General features: G+C 41.8%; 1 protein-coding gene across 1 annotated transcript; it reads right to left on the reverse strand.

Annotated features, from left to right (window-relative positions):
• Nucleotides 1-464: 464 nt before the first annotated feature.
• PLEKHS1 (pleckstrin homology domain containing, family S member 1) lies at nucleotides 465-16,557 on the reverse strand. The gene is made up of 12 exons (XM_012663917.1): nucleotides 16,530-16,557; nucleotides 13,081-13,169; nucleotides 12,862-12,968; nucleotides 12,103-12,237; nucleotides 10,674-10,749; nucleotides 9,648-9,752; nucleotides 7,701-7,826; nucleotides 5,419-5,525; nucleotides 4,364-4,573; nucleotides 3,488-3,589; nucleotides 2,131-2,266; nucleotides 465-542 (listed from the first exon to the last, which is right to left on the reverse strand). The coding sequence occupies exons 1-12, from the start codon at nucleotides 16,555-16,557 to the stop codon at nucleotides 465-467; spliced, it is 1,299 nt and encodes a 432-aa protein (XP_012519371.1).
• Nucleotides 16,558-19,251: the final 2,694 nt, after the last annotated feature.

Here is a 19,251-nt window from a genome sequence, read left to right on the forward strand (position 1 = left end):
GGAACCTTGCCTTCCTGGAATGAGTATTTCCAACTGTACGTTCCCTAACAAAGAAGGGATTGTGTGGACCACGACCTCATGGAACACGCAGCATGTATTACATGAGGGACTGACCCAAGCTGTGTCTGTGGTGTTTGGGACAAAGTCTCAGATGATAAGGCTTTCCATTTTCACTGCATTCCATAGTCATTATCCCACAGGACCCTCTCAGCATTTCTGATGCAATAGCCAGAGAGGGGATACTTATCCCCACGGTTAAGATGCAAATGCAGAAATTCCGAGAGCGACGACTTGTCTCGTATCACAGGGTAGATAAAGCCCAGGGCTCCATCCTCGCTTGGCTGCGGTGGGTCCGTGGCATGTCACTCCCCAGTGCTTTTCCGCGGGACCTTTTTAATGGCTGGACTCCTCTTTAGCACCCTCTCCATTCCAGACGTATCCAGTTGAGAAGGTGCGACACCTTGTTATTTTAAGGGGCACGTACAAGCTGCAGCATGGAATTTCTCCGAATTTGGGATCCTGCCGATAGTGAGTTTTACTTTCTAAAACACAAGAAAGAAGAAAATTACATGACTAAAGATTATCCCTTACGGTGGTTGGTTCTCAATCTGTCCTCATTCACACACTTCGAAGCTGTTTTTGAAGAAAATACTGTGATGAACTGTAATATCTGGGCCAGAAGCAGCCAGGGATGACTTGTGTATTTGGGTGGAAGGTAGGTTTTTATTTTCTGGTGTCCACTGGCCTGAGCCTTTAGGGCAGATTCCAGAGGTCATCGATGGTGCCCAGGTAGGCCCATTTGCACCAAGAATTAAAAGAGCCTCTCGAAACTAGTGAATCAAGATGAGACCACCAGACAGGACCAACCCTAGACAAAATTGGAAGGAAACTGAAGTTTGATGAGTTTCGCAGGCAATCTAGCATGTCCTCCCCCTGCACAAACACAAACACACACACCCCTTCTCCCCGGCCTTCTAATATCTCACATTCTCTCCCCTCACTGGCCCCACCCCATCCCTACTCACCCTCCCATTTCTCTCAACTGTAGCCTGACAGGAGGGAAAGTAAATGTGTTGGGCTCAGAGACTTGAAAATATCAGGGGCCATTGGTGGTTCCTCCATTGGTGCTACATTGCCCTCTTTCAACGTTCTTTTGCCTTCCAGGGACCAGGTGTTTGAATTTTAAATGAGGATTGGATATCCATTTTAACATAAAGAAATAAGCCAGGAATGGTGGGAGTGGAAAAGTAGGGGGATTTTCTGATCTTCTGGACAGTCATGTCGGTCAGACCCCATCTTTCTCAGTGGCATCAGGAGTTATCATCAAATAGAAAGGAGGAAGGCAGAGCCTGCACAAGAGAAATGCCGTCGCCTCCTTCCTGTGCAATGACTCCACAGTGTAGAAGCACAGCCATGATAAACTGCAGTCAGCAACACCCAGTAGAGTTTCTGGATCAGCTCCCAGGCAAAAACTCTTTTCTTGGCTTCTAAGCCAATGCTTGGATCTTTGGGTCAGAGTACTGTTTGGTAGCTTTCAGAGGGTTTAAAAGATTATATTGACCACTTGGCTCCAGTGTGGATCTTTGGCAGAGAAAATATGCAACGGTTACCAGATTGGCAGACGGGGTCCCTGAAAGCTACCTCTTTTCCACCAGGCCAAATTCCATCCAGTCTTCAAAACCCAGTCAAACACCACCTCTGAGACACCCTCCGGGCCTCCTTCAAATAGGTTTACTCCCGTCTATCTCTGTGCTCCTATGGCCTCTGTTCATATCTCAGGGCACGCACTGTATTGTAAGTAGCACATAACGTGCCTGTTTTATCCGCTAATCTGTGAGCTCCTTAAGCTCAAGCTGAAGCCATTTTTATAGCTCTCAAACCTAGAACAGTATCCAGCATTCACGAAATGTTCAATAAATAGTGAATGAATGAATGTATACGTGCTCTGACACTAACTATTTATGTATCTTAGATAACTCACTCATCCTTACTGGTCTACTCATTTAGATAATAGGGATAGTAAAGTTTGTCCATCCAACAGAGCTATTGTGTGATACAGAAGAGATAAGATGTATTCTTGTTCCTTCTGGCACTGACTTGCCCTGGCCAGGGCTGGTGAATAGCACTCACCTCCTTCTGGATGGATCGGCTGAGAAACAAGGAAACCTCCTCCACGCTCTGGGGCTTCAGGTCATTCACCGCCAAAAGATGATCTCCATGGCAAAACAGGCATCCCAGGCGCTGGGGGCCTTCCCACTGAGCCACACTGCAGTGGGAGTACAGCACGTGAGACGGAGCTCACTGGGAGGGCAGGGCACACATGGGGCCTCGCTCTGAGCTTGTTGCACCGCCTCTGAGGAAGACGACCTCCTTTCCCTGTTTGAAATATTCTTTCCTCTGTCACTGCTATGGGAGCCTAACCCCTCCTCCAAAGCCCAGCTCAAATCATACCGCCCTTACAAACTCCTACAAAGTCCTACATTCCATTCCTTTGCTGTAATTAATGTCCCCGTCTCCTGGACTTCTATTGCATCGTGTGAGTACCTTATTTATTAAATTTTTAAATAAAATGCATTTTATATTTACTTGTTTGTGTGGCTCTCTTTTTCACAAGGCTATGTGACCCCGGCAGTATGGTACCACCTTTTTGTTTGTTTTTCAATTTTTATAACCCCATAGCTCCAAATAAACACAGGGTGCTCAATAAGTGTTTGTTGGACATGGATACATAATGATTATACAATGAATATCTAATGAACAAATAAATGAATTGACTAATGAACAAGCCCAGTCATAGAGAAGTCCACAGTTTTTGTCAAATATTTATTGAGCTTTAGCATGTGGCAAATTTGGAAAAATAGAAGGTTGTGGTTCCTCCCCACTTAGAACTTATAAGATAAATAATGTGTAGCATTTACTGTAATTGAAGGGCTTTCTTCTCTTATAAAAATGTAATCTTCCTTCAAAATAAATTACAAAGTCTTTAAAAGAATGTAGAATGAAATAAACAGTGATTAAGAAAATTCTCTGCCACACTGTCTTTTGTGTCTGATTCCCCAACAGGCAGTTTTTTACCTTGTCTCTGGAAGTCTTAGATACGTATGCCTTTTTTCTTTTAGACCTTTGAATTTTGTTAACTTCAGTAATTTCATTCATTCCTCAAATATTCACTGTGCAATGATTGGGAACGATGTCCTTGGACCATATGTATGCCTGCTCATTCTTCTTCATCTTTGAGAAGTCAGAAATTTGCTGCTTCCTGGACTTTTGGGTCCTCTTATACACTTCCCCCCAACCCCACCTTCCAGCTGACTCTCCTAGACAACAAAACCTCATTTCTGCTTCAAAGACCTTCTTGTAACAATGGCAATATAATAATCCAAGCCCCCTGGTCAGCTTTGCCAAATACAGTGTTTCAAGATATACTTATTCTCTTCATCTCTCCCAACTCCATGTATAATCAATAACAGTCAAATCGCTGACCTACCATATCCGTCCTGCAGCTTCTATGAGAGCGAGATAGTTTATGATATCAGGAGGAGAAAGGAACACATTCAGCTTCTTCACTTGGCTTTCATCAGGGATGTTGCTATGAGACAAGACATTTGTAACAGTCATATCAGGCGACTGGCCCCAGCTCTGAACTATACTTTCTGAGTAGACTTTTGGCCTCCTTTTCTGAGATGATATTAAACATTCTTTAGGTAAAGCTTGTCCAAAACATTTGCAGAAAAATATAAATTTAAATGTCTGAAAAGTACTCATTAATGTCCTTCTCTACCTGTCTTGGGATGTGGTAGTAGGTGGCAGGCAACAGGAAGGGAGGCAGAAATGGACTAAATTGGTTACATAACTGTTCACATCAGGTCAGTTTGTGTATTTCTTTGCCGGAAATGATTCCATAGAAGAAGACACAGAGAAGAGTTAAAATTCCAACAATCATATCAAATGTTCTTGGTATCACTTAAAACCTAAATACCCCTCTCCTAGTCGATAATTAAGCCTCATGCGACTTTTGTGCCCATAATCACACTAATGTAAAAAGCTGGGTGACATGCTACTTAGGTCAGTGTGTATGCAAAGTTCCAGGACATGAAAGACTGCCAAAGGAGAATGTTTAAAAATAGTTGAACTTGCTACCCCCAGTGCAGGGACCGCTTTGTCCCAGCAAAAGAGAGTTATTCACTCTCCTTGGCCACAAGAATGACAGAGAGAAGTTGGTCAGATTCTTGGCTGACTTGGAGATTTTTAGGAACTGCTTTAAAATTTAAATTCTACCCCAAAAAAAAAGAAGAAGAAAAAGAAGCAGCAGCAGCCTGCCTTGCTCTTAGGGCCCATAAAGTTTTAGAAATTAGAGCTTTACTTGATTAATATAGACAATTGCACAACAGTTAGCGAGGCCGATCTCCTTTGGTCACTTGCGGTCTGTGCTTCTGTATTGGCAGGTGAAAGACTCGAATCACTTCGTGAGCCTCGTTCTTGCAGGCGAAGCTCCATATCCTGGGTGTCTGGAAGGGTCTGGGGTTCCTCTTTGCTGCTCTCTGCAGATTCATGGGATGTCTCTTTGGAAAAACTAGAGTGTAAGAAGTTAAAACAAACCCTTTTTTAGCATGTCTATTTACAATTTTCTGCTGCGTGTGTCAGATTTAAGCAGTTAGCAGCCATGTGAAAACTAGCAAGGTGTTGAAGTCTGTCCAACCACCATCAGAATCCCAGCCACAGTTAGAATCAAATCCAACAAAATTTCCTTCTGAAAATGGATATGCAATCAAAATAACCCTTTACAGGGTTGGGAGGACAGAAGTGAGAGTGTGAAAGACATAAATGCAAAATAGAAAATAACTTCCCCAGGAGACAGAAAATGTCCTGAGGACGTCACCGATGGTTTTGTGTGGGTGGAGAAACCACCACCACACTTTCTTGTTTTGAGATTACTGAATAATATGTTGAACCTTGTCTGTGGTGATGTTTTGCATCAATTTATCAACTATTAAAATGAAATGGCAATAATTATGCTGTAACAGCAGATTAGCTAAAATCAGTTTTTTATTTTTTATTTATTTTTTTTTGAGACAGAGTCTCACTGTGTTGCCCGGGCTAGAGTGCCGTGGCATCATCCTAGCTCACAGCAACCTCAAACTCCTGGGCTCAAGCAATCCTCCTGCCTCAGCCTCCCGAGTAGCTGGGACTACAGGCATGCGCCACAGTGCCCGGCTAATTTTTTCTATATATTTTTAGTTGTCCAATTAATTTCTTTCTATTTTTAGTAGAGACGGGGTCTCGCTCTTGCTCAGGCTGGTTTCGAACTCCTGAGCTCAAACAATCCGCCCGCCTCGGCCTCCCAGAGAGCTAGGATTACAGGCGTGAGCCACCGCGCCCGGCCCTAAAATCAGTTTTTTAAATGGCAGTTTTACTTACCAGGATTTCATTGACTCGTAAAGACCCTCAATTCTTTTGGAGTCCTGGTCTGCACTGCCAGGTTCAATGGATTCATCAGGATTGTTGGAAGCAATAATATTATCCAACTGTAGACAAGAGGAATAGATGTAAAGATACAAGTCTACCAATCAGGTATCTTCTTTCCCTGATATTATGGCTCTGGGCCCTGAAATAGTAACACATCCACCACCAGATGAACCAAACTTATCAGAACCAGCAAAGCCTCTGGCGGACTCAAAGTCAATTTTCTTCTCCCGAATCCCCCATGTTCCTGATGCAAATGTTCTTTCTATTGGACTGAATTGCTATTTACCTTCTGTTTCATCAGTAGACACTTAATGACATGAGAGCTTTTACCCAATCAGCTCTACCACAGAATCGTGGCGCTTGGCTGGGTCAACGACGCAGATGCAATGAGGAGCTGGTCACAGGCTACTGTGCTCTCAGGCAGCCCAGGTTGCTTGGTGGGGGAGGTGGGGGAAGGGTCTAGAAGGCATGGCCCTTGGGAGGCTCTCAATAACTCCTTTAGAACCAAGACAGTCACTTGCAACAGTGGCTGTTCAAAACCCCTGAGGCCTCCTAGCAAGTTCATTGTTGACCCATAATTGGAACACTTGGCTCCAGTCAAGCCAGTCTCCCAACTGTCCCCTACAAACAGTGCTCTTCCCGTCCCCACGTGCACCTGCTTCCTTTACCTGGAATGCCCCTCTTCCCTCCTGCCTGTTGAAATCATGTTCGGGCCTGGCTGACGTCCCGCAGCCTCCTCTTCTCGCCTCAGCTACTGCCAACTTCTCCTTTTTCTGGATTTCTATTGCCTAGTTTTGTACTGTTTTTTTTTTGGGGGGGGGTCTTTTAGCTTAGTCTTAGCTGCTTTAATAGACTGCATCCCACAAAGTGCCTAAAAATGCCAGGCTTAACTGGTGCTTGACACACACCTGACTGGTTGTTGGGACTATCGCAAAAGACTGCGTCCCAGGAAACATGAGCATGAATGTATTTTTGGTGAAAGAAGGGCTCTGCGCTCAAATGCGCTTGGGAAATGCTGTGCATTGTATCCAGCTTGGCTATTTATAATGCACCACTGCATACTAAAGGCTCTGAGAATTCTGCTGCTAAGAAGCTTGTTTAACCTCCTTTAACTTGGCGTTTTCAGAACTTATTTGGCCGAGAATGCTTACTCTGTAGAAACACATGTCACCACCTTGTAGAAAACCCCCAATCTGGGAAATGATGCAATCCCTCCACCCTCCCCCTTTTGTTTTCCTATCTCTCACTTCCTTCCATTCGCTTCTCAAACTCCTGACCTCAAGCAATCCTCCCGCCTCAGCCTCCCAGAGCGCTAGGATTGCAGGTGTGAGCTACTGCACCTGGCCAGCCATTCTCTTCTCTCTGTAGTCTGCCACAGATGTAGCTGCTAAGTTAATATTAGGGAAAGTTAATTCAGGTTTTGCCACCTCCCAACTCTGAAGCCATCACTGCCCCTATGCTACCTACAGAATGAAGTCAGCTTGGCATTCAAGACCCGTCATGTTCTGACTCTTTTTTGTTTTATTTCCCACTGTTCCATTCACGCACTCTAGGTTGCAGCCTAACTGAACTAGTCACCATACACATATCAATTGCCATTTCACGTCTGAAGCCTTCCCTGCCTCTGGTAGAGAGAGAAAACCTATCCTTTTCTAGTGCTTCCTGAGCCCTTTAACCATGCCTCTTATGTCACACTGTCACGCAGTAACTGATAGGACTGTGATCTCTGAGGGCAGGCGCGACGTCAGATTCATCATTGTAGGTACCGCGCCTAATACAGTCCAGTGCCAGCGCTCAGAAGGCGGTCAGGAAGGGCTTCCAACGGATCAATAGACCGATACACACCACCCAACTTATCACCCAGGGACCTTTTCTCATTTTATTCTTTCTGCCAAGAATACAGAAAGACTCCCCAAGTCAATCCCCCACATCCACATTTTACCAATCAAGTAAGGTCAAATGCATCTCCTCTGAGCAACCATCCCTGACCTTTTGTCTGGAAGTCAGCTCCTCCCCCTCGTGCACCCCTGGACATTTAACAAACATCTGTCCTCAGTGTGGAGCTCTTTCCATCTTGTATTATAGTCAGCTCCTACTCAAGTGTCAGCACCATGAGCACATCACCTGATTTACCTGTGTTCCCACAGACCCCACCTAGTGCCTCGTGAATAGTGCATGGCAGGGGTGCAGGAAATATTTGTAGAAATGCATGATGAGCAGACAGAAGGGGTTACCTCTAAAACAACACTTCGAGGACTAAGGTAATGACTCTCTTTTTCTGTATCTTCAGTGGTCTTCAGCAAGAAATCATGTGGTAGATGAGCTGGTCTGAATCCTGGAGAACTTTTTTTCACAAAATGCTGAATAAAAGAGAGAAAAAAGGAATTAATTCTTTTTTTTTCTTTGCAAGAGATGGAATTAAATCATATGCTTTCTGGAGAAGCCATAATAGATTAGTTGGGTTGAAAAGACCAGAAGATCTTCCAAGGTTACGTCCAGAAGCCCACAACTTGAACTTGCCTCTGGAGTCTGGGTCACCACTGATGATATAAAAATATAAGCACATCATTCAGGCTTTTTTTCCCTCTACCATCTGGAGCTGTAACTTAGAACAAGTGGTTTTCTCCCAGGGGTGGCATTCTAAGTCCCTAAGCTCTGCCATGGAGTACTTACCCCATTGTTTTCTGATTATCATCCAATGCCATCAGAGGAGGTAATTAACTCAGAGTTTAGGCACTGTACCTTTCCTCTTCCTGCTCAATATTTCTCTTTTGTGTTCTGCTCTCATAATTCTATTGTTTCCATAGCAATGTAATTTGGTCATGTTGATCATGTGATAGGGTGAATTACAGGTTTCAAGGTGATCTAGGTTCAACTAATTATTGCCTTCCCTTCCCAGTAGACACACAATGCTCTACCACAAAGTACTGCTTTGTATGGTAGGAAAATTGTTACAAGTACAATTTAATTCTTCCAAGAACAATGCCTTCGAGCAGGGGGTTTGGAAAAGACTCAATATTCTCTAGGAAATCCTTGAAAGAATGTGATTAAAAAAAAACAACCAGGTGTATTTAAGTTGTATCCATTTTTATAGCTCCAGGCCCATGAAGCCAGATCATCTGAGTGGAGGGTGAAGAAAGGTTCTCTACTTAATTTAAACAATAACAACTCCCAATAAGGCAAATGGCACTCTTCACTGGAGCTGGTTGAAACATCACTGGATCTGAATACATAGTGTGAAAAAGCAAAATGACCAATAATGTTATGTCTTGGGGGAAGGGGGTATTGTGAGTGAAAAGCAAGAGGCACTTACTGAAAAGGATTGGCCTTCCTAACTCTGTTTTATGCCACTGTTTCTACTCATTAAATAAATAACCAGGATGAGGTGTTTGGCCTGGTGAATTTGATATGTTACAAAAAGCTTTTAAAATAGTTGGAGAGCTACCAACTAGATAAAATAAGAGGCTATGCCTCATTAGATCGGCTTGGTACCCACAGACAGGGGGAAGCCAGTGGCTAAGTCTCTAAGGGAAGAAATATTAATAGTATCCATGCAGGAGAACAAAACCACTCAGCCAGTTTATTACTAAAATCCAAAGTCAGAAACATTGCACATCCAAGCTGAGGGTAAAATTACAAGTCATTTTCAAGAGGCAGATATTTTATATTTTACTTCCTCAAGTGGATTTCATTGGAAATGAAGATGAAGTGCTATACAGCTATAATGAGGAAGAATACTGATCAGGGTAAATGAAGGAAATTGATAAGAAACTCTGCTTTTGCCTGTGCAGTACAGACATTATGGCAGGAAATCAAGTTGTGTTTGGGGAATCTCTTTACAGAGGGATTTGTGTGCTATGTGTAGAAAGAAGGAAAAAGCGGCCAGCCAGGCTTTGGTTTAGCCAAGGGATCTTAACCTCGCATCCCCAGACGCATGTCAAGAGCATCTGAAATGAATGAATACATTGAGAGGTATCCAGGCCAAGCAGTGAGGCTCATCTATGGTATGGAAACCAAACTACACATAGAGTAACTGTCAGGGCTAAGAATCGTTCTTATGGTGCATTAGGCTTTGAGGAAGGTGGGCATGGTCCAATTCAACTGCTACTTGGTGAGATTTTGAAGCATTAGCTGACTCCAAAGTGTGCTATTCTGAGAGGGAAAGAGGTAAGTACAATTACCATGTCTGGGAGACTGTTTCTTGGCAAGCTGGAGTCCTCTGATGGGCTGGAAGGACCAAGGAGAGGGTCTGAAGAGGGCCTTTTATCACCCAATGAGAGTTTCTCCTGCTTATAAGAAAAGAATGGTGTAATCAGGGCACAGCTAATCTTTCATTTGGAATGAAGCAGCAGCCTCTCCACCAGGCTCCCTGCCTCCAGTCCCTCCCCATGGCTGTCTAATACTCGTGCCGCCAGATGGCCGGTGTTATCTCACTAAAACTAGAGCTGACCTTGTCTCTCCTCCTGTTCCCAGACCCTCGAGGATGCTCAGCCTGGCCTTCAGAGATGACCCAAGTTTTCCTCAACCTATCTTCTCGACTGTATCTCCCTTATGCCCTGTTCCCTTTGCTTAATCATTTGAGTCCACTTGCAGACATGCTTTGCTTTCTCCTCCCTGGCTTTTGCTTTTGCTGTAAGCATAGAACGGCCTAGAAAACAGGTCAAAAAACAAAAACAAAAACATCCCCAAAAACCTAGAGACCAAAATTCCATCTATAAATGTCTGCCCTAAGAAAGGACTTAAAAAATGAGCAGAGGCCCTTGTAAAATAAATTTAAAACTTAAAGCTATTAGCACTTACACGAAAGAGACATTATATTAAAAATGCAAGCAAGACAAAAAACATTTTTATAGAAACCACCCTAGACTTAGTCATTTGAAAGGAAGCTTGTTATGAACCTTGAATAACAATGATTGAAAGTACTGTAGTTCTAGCTACTATTTAAAAATGCTACAGTTAACTTTTCCTCCCCCCATCACAAGAAAGAAAATCTGAAGTGTCTGCATTTTAGCTCTCTTGCAAAATGCAAAAATAATTTTTTTCCTATTGTTAATCATACAAAAATAACAAGTACGTACATGTTCTCACTTATTTGTTCCTTGTATTAATGCCAGTTGCTAAGGAGAAAAAAAAAAGCTACCATTGTTTCCTGTTGAAAGAGGGTTGTGCTCAGGTGCCCTGTTATTTTATTAGTGATATGGAGTCACCTCTGTATTCTGATGTGCTGCTTTTATGCCCCGGCAAAATGATGACATGAAGGAGACCCAGTCTTTAATCTTCTCCCTGTTGATAGGAATAAACTTTCAGCCAGCGTGTGGCAACAATAGCACCTGCACTCCTTTTGAACCAGAGAAGGATTCTTTTATTAAGGTTAGGGCAGGCAGTGAGAGCAGGTATCAGGGAAATAGGATTTTTCTTAAGTAGTTTAAATGGCCCACCTCCACATTTGCACACTAAAATTATCTCTCATGCCACCTTTGTGGGGAAAGCTCAGAGAAGTGAGAAGTAAAGTAGGAAATAACAGTAGTAATCACAGGGTTTGGGGCTTTTGGCTTTGACGCTGATTTCTTTTGTGTTCTTAAGCGAGCCCCCTAACATGGCAGCGCCATTTTTGTGTAACTGTCCAGGTGTGTCTCCCCTTAAGGAATGCATGTGTTTATGAAGAATGTGCTTGAATGATTTTGTATAAATCACATCTTCTTTTCTGTTGACTCGCATGACAATATAAAAGAAAGCTTTAGGTCAATCTGAAACAGACCACGGTTCTTCATACTCTGGCTTTAGCATTTGCTGCCATTCCCCCACCCGCCAAAACCAACTTTGCCTTTCACTCAAGCAGATACTTATTGATGAAAAATCCACTAGGCACCTCTGCTAGTGCCAGGAGCCTCTCTTGAAAACTGAAGACTCCATTAGGGGTGAGCATAGTCTCTCCCTAATATATGTAGCTTGTATAGATATTGGTGTATTGGGTTCTTTTACATGGAATGTGTCTGGGGTGATGGTGACTGTTATGCACTGAATTTTGCTCCCCCCCCAATTCATATGTTCCAATTACAACCCCTAATACCTCAGAACATGACCTCATTTGGAAATAGGCTTGTTGCAGATGTGATTAGTCAAGATGAGGTCATACTGGAGTAAGACGGGCTCTTAATCCAATATGACAGGTGTCCTTATAAAAAGGGGAGATTTGAACATGGAGACATACACACACCGAGAACACCTTGTGAAGCCTAGAGTTATGTGGCCATGAGCCAAGGGAACTACTAATAGTTAAGAGAGAGCAGATCTGCCTGGAACAGATCCTTTCCTAGTACCTTCAGAGGGAGTGTAGCCCTACCAACACCCTGATTTCAGACTCCCAGACTCCAGTATAGTGAGACAATAAATTTCTGTTGTTCTAAGCCACCCAGTTAGCTTGTGGTACTTTGTTATGGCAGCCCTAGGAAACTAGTACAGTAACTTTTCAAGGTATTTTAACAAGTAATGAAGACTGACCAGATGGCGTTCAAGGTTGTGGCATGGGTCTCTGTTTGGAGCATGTTTGTTGTTTATTGATTTAGAATGTTTTGGTCTCTGGGTTGCTTTTGGGTTGCACACAGTAGATGCTCTGTGCTATCTTACTACTCTCACCTGTCATGGCCAATGAGGAAGTATTCTCTGTTAGTGGTTCTGATGGACATCACCTCATCAGGGTGGCATTTAAACATCTTCTGTACAGATTGCAACTTCTCCTGGCTTCTTATGCCGACTTCTACACTGGAATTTCTGTTGGATATAGACACAGAGTATTAAACCAATGAAAATACAGAAATAGAAAGAAAAACGGACTAATATTTTGTACTGGGATTCAAATTGAATAAAACTTCAGCTCTGCTTGATACATGTCTTGAAGATTATCCAATAATTTTAGAAAACAAGTTTGTATTTTGGATCTGGTCTATCATTAATTGGAAATACTTTGTTTATCCTGAAATTTAATTCAAAAGTTCCTATTCTGTTTGGATTCCTGGTGCCACAAATTATTATCTTTTTCAATTTTTTGTACATAATTTTTTAAAGAGAGACCAAAAAAGCTGATCTAAATATTTTTAAAATGCATTTTGCCTTTATAAAATGATAATTTCATCTGCTTCATCTTGTCCACAATTACATGAATCAAAGACCTTCACTGAATGCTTCTTAAAGACTTATCAACTATAACATATACTGTAAAATATTTATCTTTTGCTCAAAGTGTTTACTATTTTAGCTCCTATTCAGTCACAAATAATAAGTTCGAAACCCTTGGTTGCTTTGGTCAATGATTTAAGTTTCAATCTGCATGCAACTTGTTAGTATTTGACTTTATAGTATTTGTTGTTATAAAAATTTTCCTGCTTGGATACACACCGATCAATTTCAATGGAACCTCTGCGATGATGGTCTTTGTAGTAGGAAAGACTAAAGGCCTCTTTCCCATTCTTTGACAGGATGAAAAACCGCTTTTTCCAAGAGGTCTGAAAAATAAAAAGGTTCTACATCTCAGTTAAGTCTCAGAGGAAAAGAAAGATGTTTTAAAAATGCTCATGAGGCTGGTGGGAGGCTTATTAAGTCATAGTGAATACTTACCGCAGAGAAGAAAAGCTGAGGAGGTGGTGATTTAATAAAGTAATCTTGTTTGCAGACTTCATTTTCATAATAAAATGTAAATTGTTTGCCTAATAAAAGAGAGTGAACGGGACCCAGTTTGTTCTCCATTAATTTCTGAAAAGAATTGCTTTAATTGGAAAACACTGTTTATCTCTGAAAAGGTCTTCGAATTATTCAGTTATTGGAAAGAACACTCATAATAACCCAAGAAAACAAAGGACCAAGCATATGATTCTTATTCACCCACAGCGCAAGGCCTGCATTCAGACAACATTTAGGACACCTGAATTCAGCCCACGCTGGCTGGCTGTTTCTGAAGCCTGGCGTTGGCTCTGTGCGTGTGAGCGAAGGTTTGTCTCCATTTTCATTGTAGAAGCATGATAATTCTGCATTGCCCTTTGGCTTAACAAACAGCAAAACCAACTGCTATTGAAAATGAAGTGGCAAAAGGCTATTCTGCAAACGGGGGGCAGGCGGGGTTGCTGCAGAAGTTGGGGAGGAAGGGAAGGGAAGGACAGCTGCCTCACCAGAATTACTACGTACTATTCTAATAGTTCCAACAGCTGTGTTATTTAATACCAAATCCTGACTCTGTTTTCACTTAATAAAGAAGCTTTACATTTTTAAGTAAAGGCTGCCTTTTCCAAAATTAAGGACAAACTAAACCTACAGCCTGAATGTGAAAACAAAACCAAGCCCAAAAAAACCAAAACCAAAAACCCAACCCCCAACACACGTGTGTGCTGAAACTACCTGAAGCCAGAGAAAGAACTATTATAAAAGATTAGAGGGCCATAAATAGTGCCTGTTTCATCGCACAAGACTGGAAAACCTCATAATTTACAGAGCATTGCACAGAGTACTCAGGAAGGTCTTGCCTCAGTTGTGAGGGATAATTAGCCCTTGACTGAGGACTGCTCCAGATCCACCTAACAAATCACAAAAGCAAGACTTAAAAGAACAAGGTTGGCCCTCTCATTACATCAAGGAGTCCGTTTATTCTCTGTGGCCAATGTTTCTCACTCTCGCTCTATAAACTTGTCCTTCCTCAGTAAATTTGGTTTCATGCTTGCCTTAAACAAACAAACAAACACAAAAACAAGGTTGTTTCCAAGAAACTTAATTACATTCCAGGACAAAGCTCAAGATTTATAGGAATACAAAAATATCCAGGACCTGTCAAGGTAAAATTTGCAGTGTCTGGCAACCAAAGATTACCAGGCATGCAGAGAGACAGAAAAATATGACCTGTAATGAAGAGACTAATGAACCAATTAAAACAGGCCTAGAACTGACCCAGATGTTAGCATTCGCAAAGAAGATCATTTTAAAAGTTATTAAAACAGTTATTATCACTGTATTTTCACGAAGTAAGGTAGAGACATAGAAGATATAAAAAAGACTCAGTGAAATTTTAGAGATGAAAACTACAGTGTCTCAGGGGGAAAAAAAGCACTCATGGGAATGAGAGTAAAGGCAGATTAAATATTGCCAGAGAAAAGATTAGTGATCTTGAAGGCACAGCAGTAGGGACTATCAAAATAAACAAGAGTGAAAAAAGAATTCAAAAACATAAAAAGAGCACCAGTACACTTGGACAATTTCAAGTGGCCTGATACACAAGTAAGAGGAATCCTTGGAGTGAGGGAGGGAGACAGAAAAAATATCCAAAGAAATAATGCTAAAAATTTTACAAACTTAAACTATAAACCCAGAGATCTAAGCAGCTCAGTGAACCCCATGACAGGATAAACAAAGGAAAGTACACCAAGGCTCATCATAATCAAATTGCTAAAACCAATGGTAAAGAAAAAAATCTTAAAAGCAGCCAGAGGAAAAGAAAGACATGATGTGTACAGAACAAGGACAAGGAACAAATATACTGATTTCTCATCAGAAACAATGCAAACAAGAAAAAGCAGAGCAATATATTTAAAGTAGTGAAAAAAATACCATCATTCAAAATTTTATATTAAGCAAAATGTATTTTAAAAATGAAGGCAATTTCAAGACTTTTTAGACACATAAAAACTGAAAGAATTTATCACTAGGAGGCTTACGTTGTAAGAAATGTTAAAGGAAATCTTTCAAACACAAGCGAAATGACATCAGATGCAAATCTGAATTTATGCAAAGGAATGAAGAACACTGAAATGGTGACTACAAGGTGACATATGAAATTTTTTTCTTATTATTTAAAACATTAAAAAGTCAATTGATTGTTTAAACAAAAATAATAACATTTATTATGCAGACCATAACATATGTACAAGTAAAACGCATTCTGATGGTACCATAAAGGCCAGGAGGAAAAAATGGAAATACGTTTTTATAAAGCTCTTGTATTATATGTGACTTGGTATAATACCACTTGAGGTTAGACTATGTTAAAGATGTGTTTAAATCTTAAAGCAATCACTAAAATAACAAAACAGAAAGTTATAACTAATAAGCCAACAACAGAGATAAAGTGGAATCATAAAAAAACCTCAATTCCAACTCATTCTGAGGCCAGGATTATTCTTCCTGATAAAAACTCTTGACAAACTAGGAACAGAAGGGAATTTTCTCGACCTCTCAAAGTGCTGGGATTATAGGTGTGAGCCATCACACCTGGTTACAATCTCTTTTAAATCCCTACTCATCTTATAGGATCTAGCTCAAATGCCTTCTCCATAAAACTTCTCTGGATTCCAATAATTATTAATACTTACATGCTTTTTCTTCTTCAAACTCCATAGCATTTTGTATTTATTTCATGATTCCTGTCATAGCCTAATTATATGTGCTGATGCTAACTTCCCAATACAGCTACTTGCTTAACTTCCCAACAAGATTATAGACTCCTTGCAGACAATGACTCTTATTAATTAATCTGCATATCCCTGCAATATAAAGCACAGAGACTTACTAGTAATGGGTGCTATGTAAATATTTTTTAGTTGAATTGGATAATTTAACTGATAAGTGACATTATCCTAAATTCTGCTCTTCTAACCACTCACCTACAATGAGCTATGTGAATATGAGCAAGAACATTTGAATAATATACTTTCAGGTACCTTATAATAAACGCTGTTAACAATTTAGGCAGTTTCTTTAAGTGGGAGCTACATGTAAAATTAAGGAACTATTCCCCAGTCCTTGCTGGGTCATAGTTTTTGCTATTAGCACCATCTTCAAGCAAAAGATAAAATTTGTGGCCCATAAAAATCAGAAAATGCTAGCTTTCTAGACAGGTAAACTCTTACACAATAATTAACTGAATGCAACAGTTCCTGTTACATTCTCAAACCAAGAATCATTGTCACAGAATGCCACCCATTATTCCTACTAAGACCAATTCTGTATCCTGGTTAGCTTGAAGGAAATTGTTGGTTATTTTCCATAAAAATATTTCTCCTTCTGAGATAATGCCTGTTGGGTACCTGGACTCTTCCAAGGTTTGGGTTCCATGCTGGCTGTCCGTTCTCACCTGTCAAAAAGAAGGGTTAAGTGTCAGTCAGTCCCCAGACAACCGTGTGTACACTTCATTGATTAGCCACTGAATCCCCGAGCACCAATGTTGATGAGAAGGCTTATGAGTCTCCCCCTTTCCATTCTTTCTTCAGTATTTCCCTCCCTGGCCCCGAGGCTGAAGGTGGCCACGGTAACGAGGACAAATCCAAGCAGCTGTGCTCATGCAGTGGGTGGTTCTGTGGAGGTGTTTGTTGTAAAGATGACTGAAGGAGCTGTCTTCCTTGGACTTCCTGCGCCTGCTTCGTAAGTGGCTCTGACAAGAGAGCCCTGGGGGACAGCAGCACCAAGGAGGAGAGGTAAGAACAGGGCAGAGGGCAGAATGCCATGGAGCAAACAGCTGCCGGCTGAGAGGAAGCCCACGTCCTTTTCCATGCCAGGAGCTCACTTACTCCAGAGGGAAACTTAGGAGCCAGCACCAGGCCACCCCTGTTCTTCAGCTGCCTCAGCCACCTGTGTGGGCCCTCCTCACGGCTGCCCAACCCCAGGGGCTGAAGGTGACACAGAGAAACTGAATGTGAGAGGCCAAGTGCTCGCCTGGACAGCTGCTGGTGATCCCATGACCAACACAGGATCTAAGAGAAGGGAACCGCCAGAGGGAAAGGGCTGCAGGCCGGGGAAATCTTTGAAACCAGGAATGTGTTGGTAACTAACTTATACCTTAAATTAGTAAGACTCGCAAAGTAGAAGGCCCTTGCAAGGGAGGAGCCAGGTTAGCTCCAGAGGCCCTTTACTATCCAACTGACATGGTGTCATGTCCTGGTCTTCAGCATAAACTCACTCATTCCTCCTAAGGTATAGATGGCTCACAGTGACTCTTTAATATTATATATATACACACATATAGAGAGAATTTTTTTAACAGATACGAAAGTCTCACGATTAGGAAAAGACCTCAGGTTCTCAAAGTATACTTTTGGAGGTTTGTCAGAGTATATGGGGGCTCTTTGAAGACTAGTGGGGTGCTTTTCTGGACCCTGAAATCATACCTACTCTGTCTAGGGAGAGGTTTTCTCTCTTGAGGTACACTGTATAATAACAGTAGTGATTATTTGAGGAAATCATGACTTTTCTGGGGCATCCTAAGGCATATGTTGAAGAACTGGTGCCTTTAGCCCTTACCCAGTATAGTTGGCACACTCAGATGCGTTCAAGGGGCTGTAATGCCTGGGAAAGATGCCAAGCTATTGAGGCCAAAGGCCTTTGTTTCCTGGAAGAGCAATTCTGCCCGAGGAAGAGAAATCTAACCTCCTCCAAACCTTACCCACTCCCCAAAAAGCATGGACAATATAAGAAAACATTACCCCTGAGATTTTGTATCAAATTCATGAGGTTCTTTCCAATTTCAAGGATTTTATTGCCTGAAGAAGAATTGGGAACAAGTGGTTTCCAGCCCATGACCTTTCCCTCCACCCCTGCTATGGGACTCTACCTCTTCTCCCCCGCAACACTGAGTCTCGTGAGTAACAGCACTCAAAGATCAGATCAGAGCACTGTGCCTGAGAAATTAGCTGTGGGTGACATATTTTAAAGCCGCGTGTTTACAGCAAGCTATTTTGGGCTGTTCTTTGTCCAAAAGCCCCAAAATATTTTTTTCTGGATAAAATATTTAATTATTTTTAAAGCCTTTAGTACAGTTTACAAATCGAATTTGCATATATTATTTCTTTTGTGTCTCAGAACTGTCCGTTTTACAAATGAAAAACTGCATCTGTAGAGAAGACTGAAGTGACTCACACTGAGGTCCCCTGGCAGAGCCCCCCGCAGCACTACATCGGTGTTCACAGACACTCCCAACCACATTCATCTTCCCTGTGCATGGCGGATGGCAACGTCCACCTTGGAGGACATCTCTGGCCTTCCAGGGCTTGTGAAGGGCTCCCGAGTCATGTGTCGGGACCATGCCTCCCTCTTCTCCCCACCCATGATAAAACGAGATGACAGATAAGGCAGTGGGGTGTGGTGGCTTACAGTATTAACTCTGGGGTCTGGGATTAAATTTCCCCACCATTATGAGAGATGTGACCTTGGGCACATTGCAGTACCTCTCTGTGCCTCCATTTCTCATCTGTAAAATGGAGTTGAGAATATTACCATGCTCTGAAGATTGCTGTGAACAACACTTGAGGTAATCTGTTGATGAGCACTCAGTGTATAATAAGAGCTTGGTAAGTGAAAGTTGTTAGGTCCTTTCCAGCTTAGATGTTCTATGCTTGTTTCATAATGGCTAGTGTTCACTGAGTACCTAATACATTCCAGGCATTTCTACTTAATATGTATACAATTCATATATACATACACACACATATAAGGACCTCCTAGATACATTGTTACTGAGAGCTGGGCACTTGTCCTCAAGGACACATCATAAAAATGGGAACAAGCTGTTTGAGGAGAAGGAAAGAGAAGTTTATTACTTTGCCGGCAAATGAGAAGGATGGAGATTCCTGTCTGAAAAATGCCAATGTCCTAATAATAAGCAGAAATACCGAGCTTTTAAAGAGTGAGTTCTCAGCTTCAGGCAATTACTGTTCAACTACAGCTGATGATTCTAATTGTCCCAACCCATCCCATGGCTGAAGACAATGCCATGACCTCCACCTAGGATCTCCCTCCACCAGGTCCAGGCTGAGC

Source organism: Propithecus coquereli, unplaced genomic scaffold (assembly GCF_000956105.1).
Source record: "Propithecus coquereli isolate 6110/MARCELLA unplaced genomic scaffold, Pcoq_1.0 Scaffold84, whole genome shotgun sequence".
Classification (NCBI taxonomy): domain Eukaryota; kingdom Metazoa; phylum Chordata; class Mammalia; order Primates; family Indriidae; genus Propithecus; species Propithecus coquereli.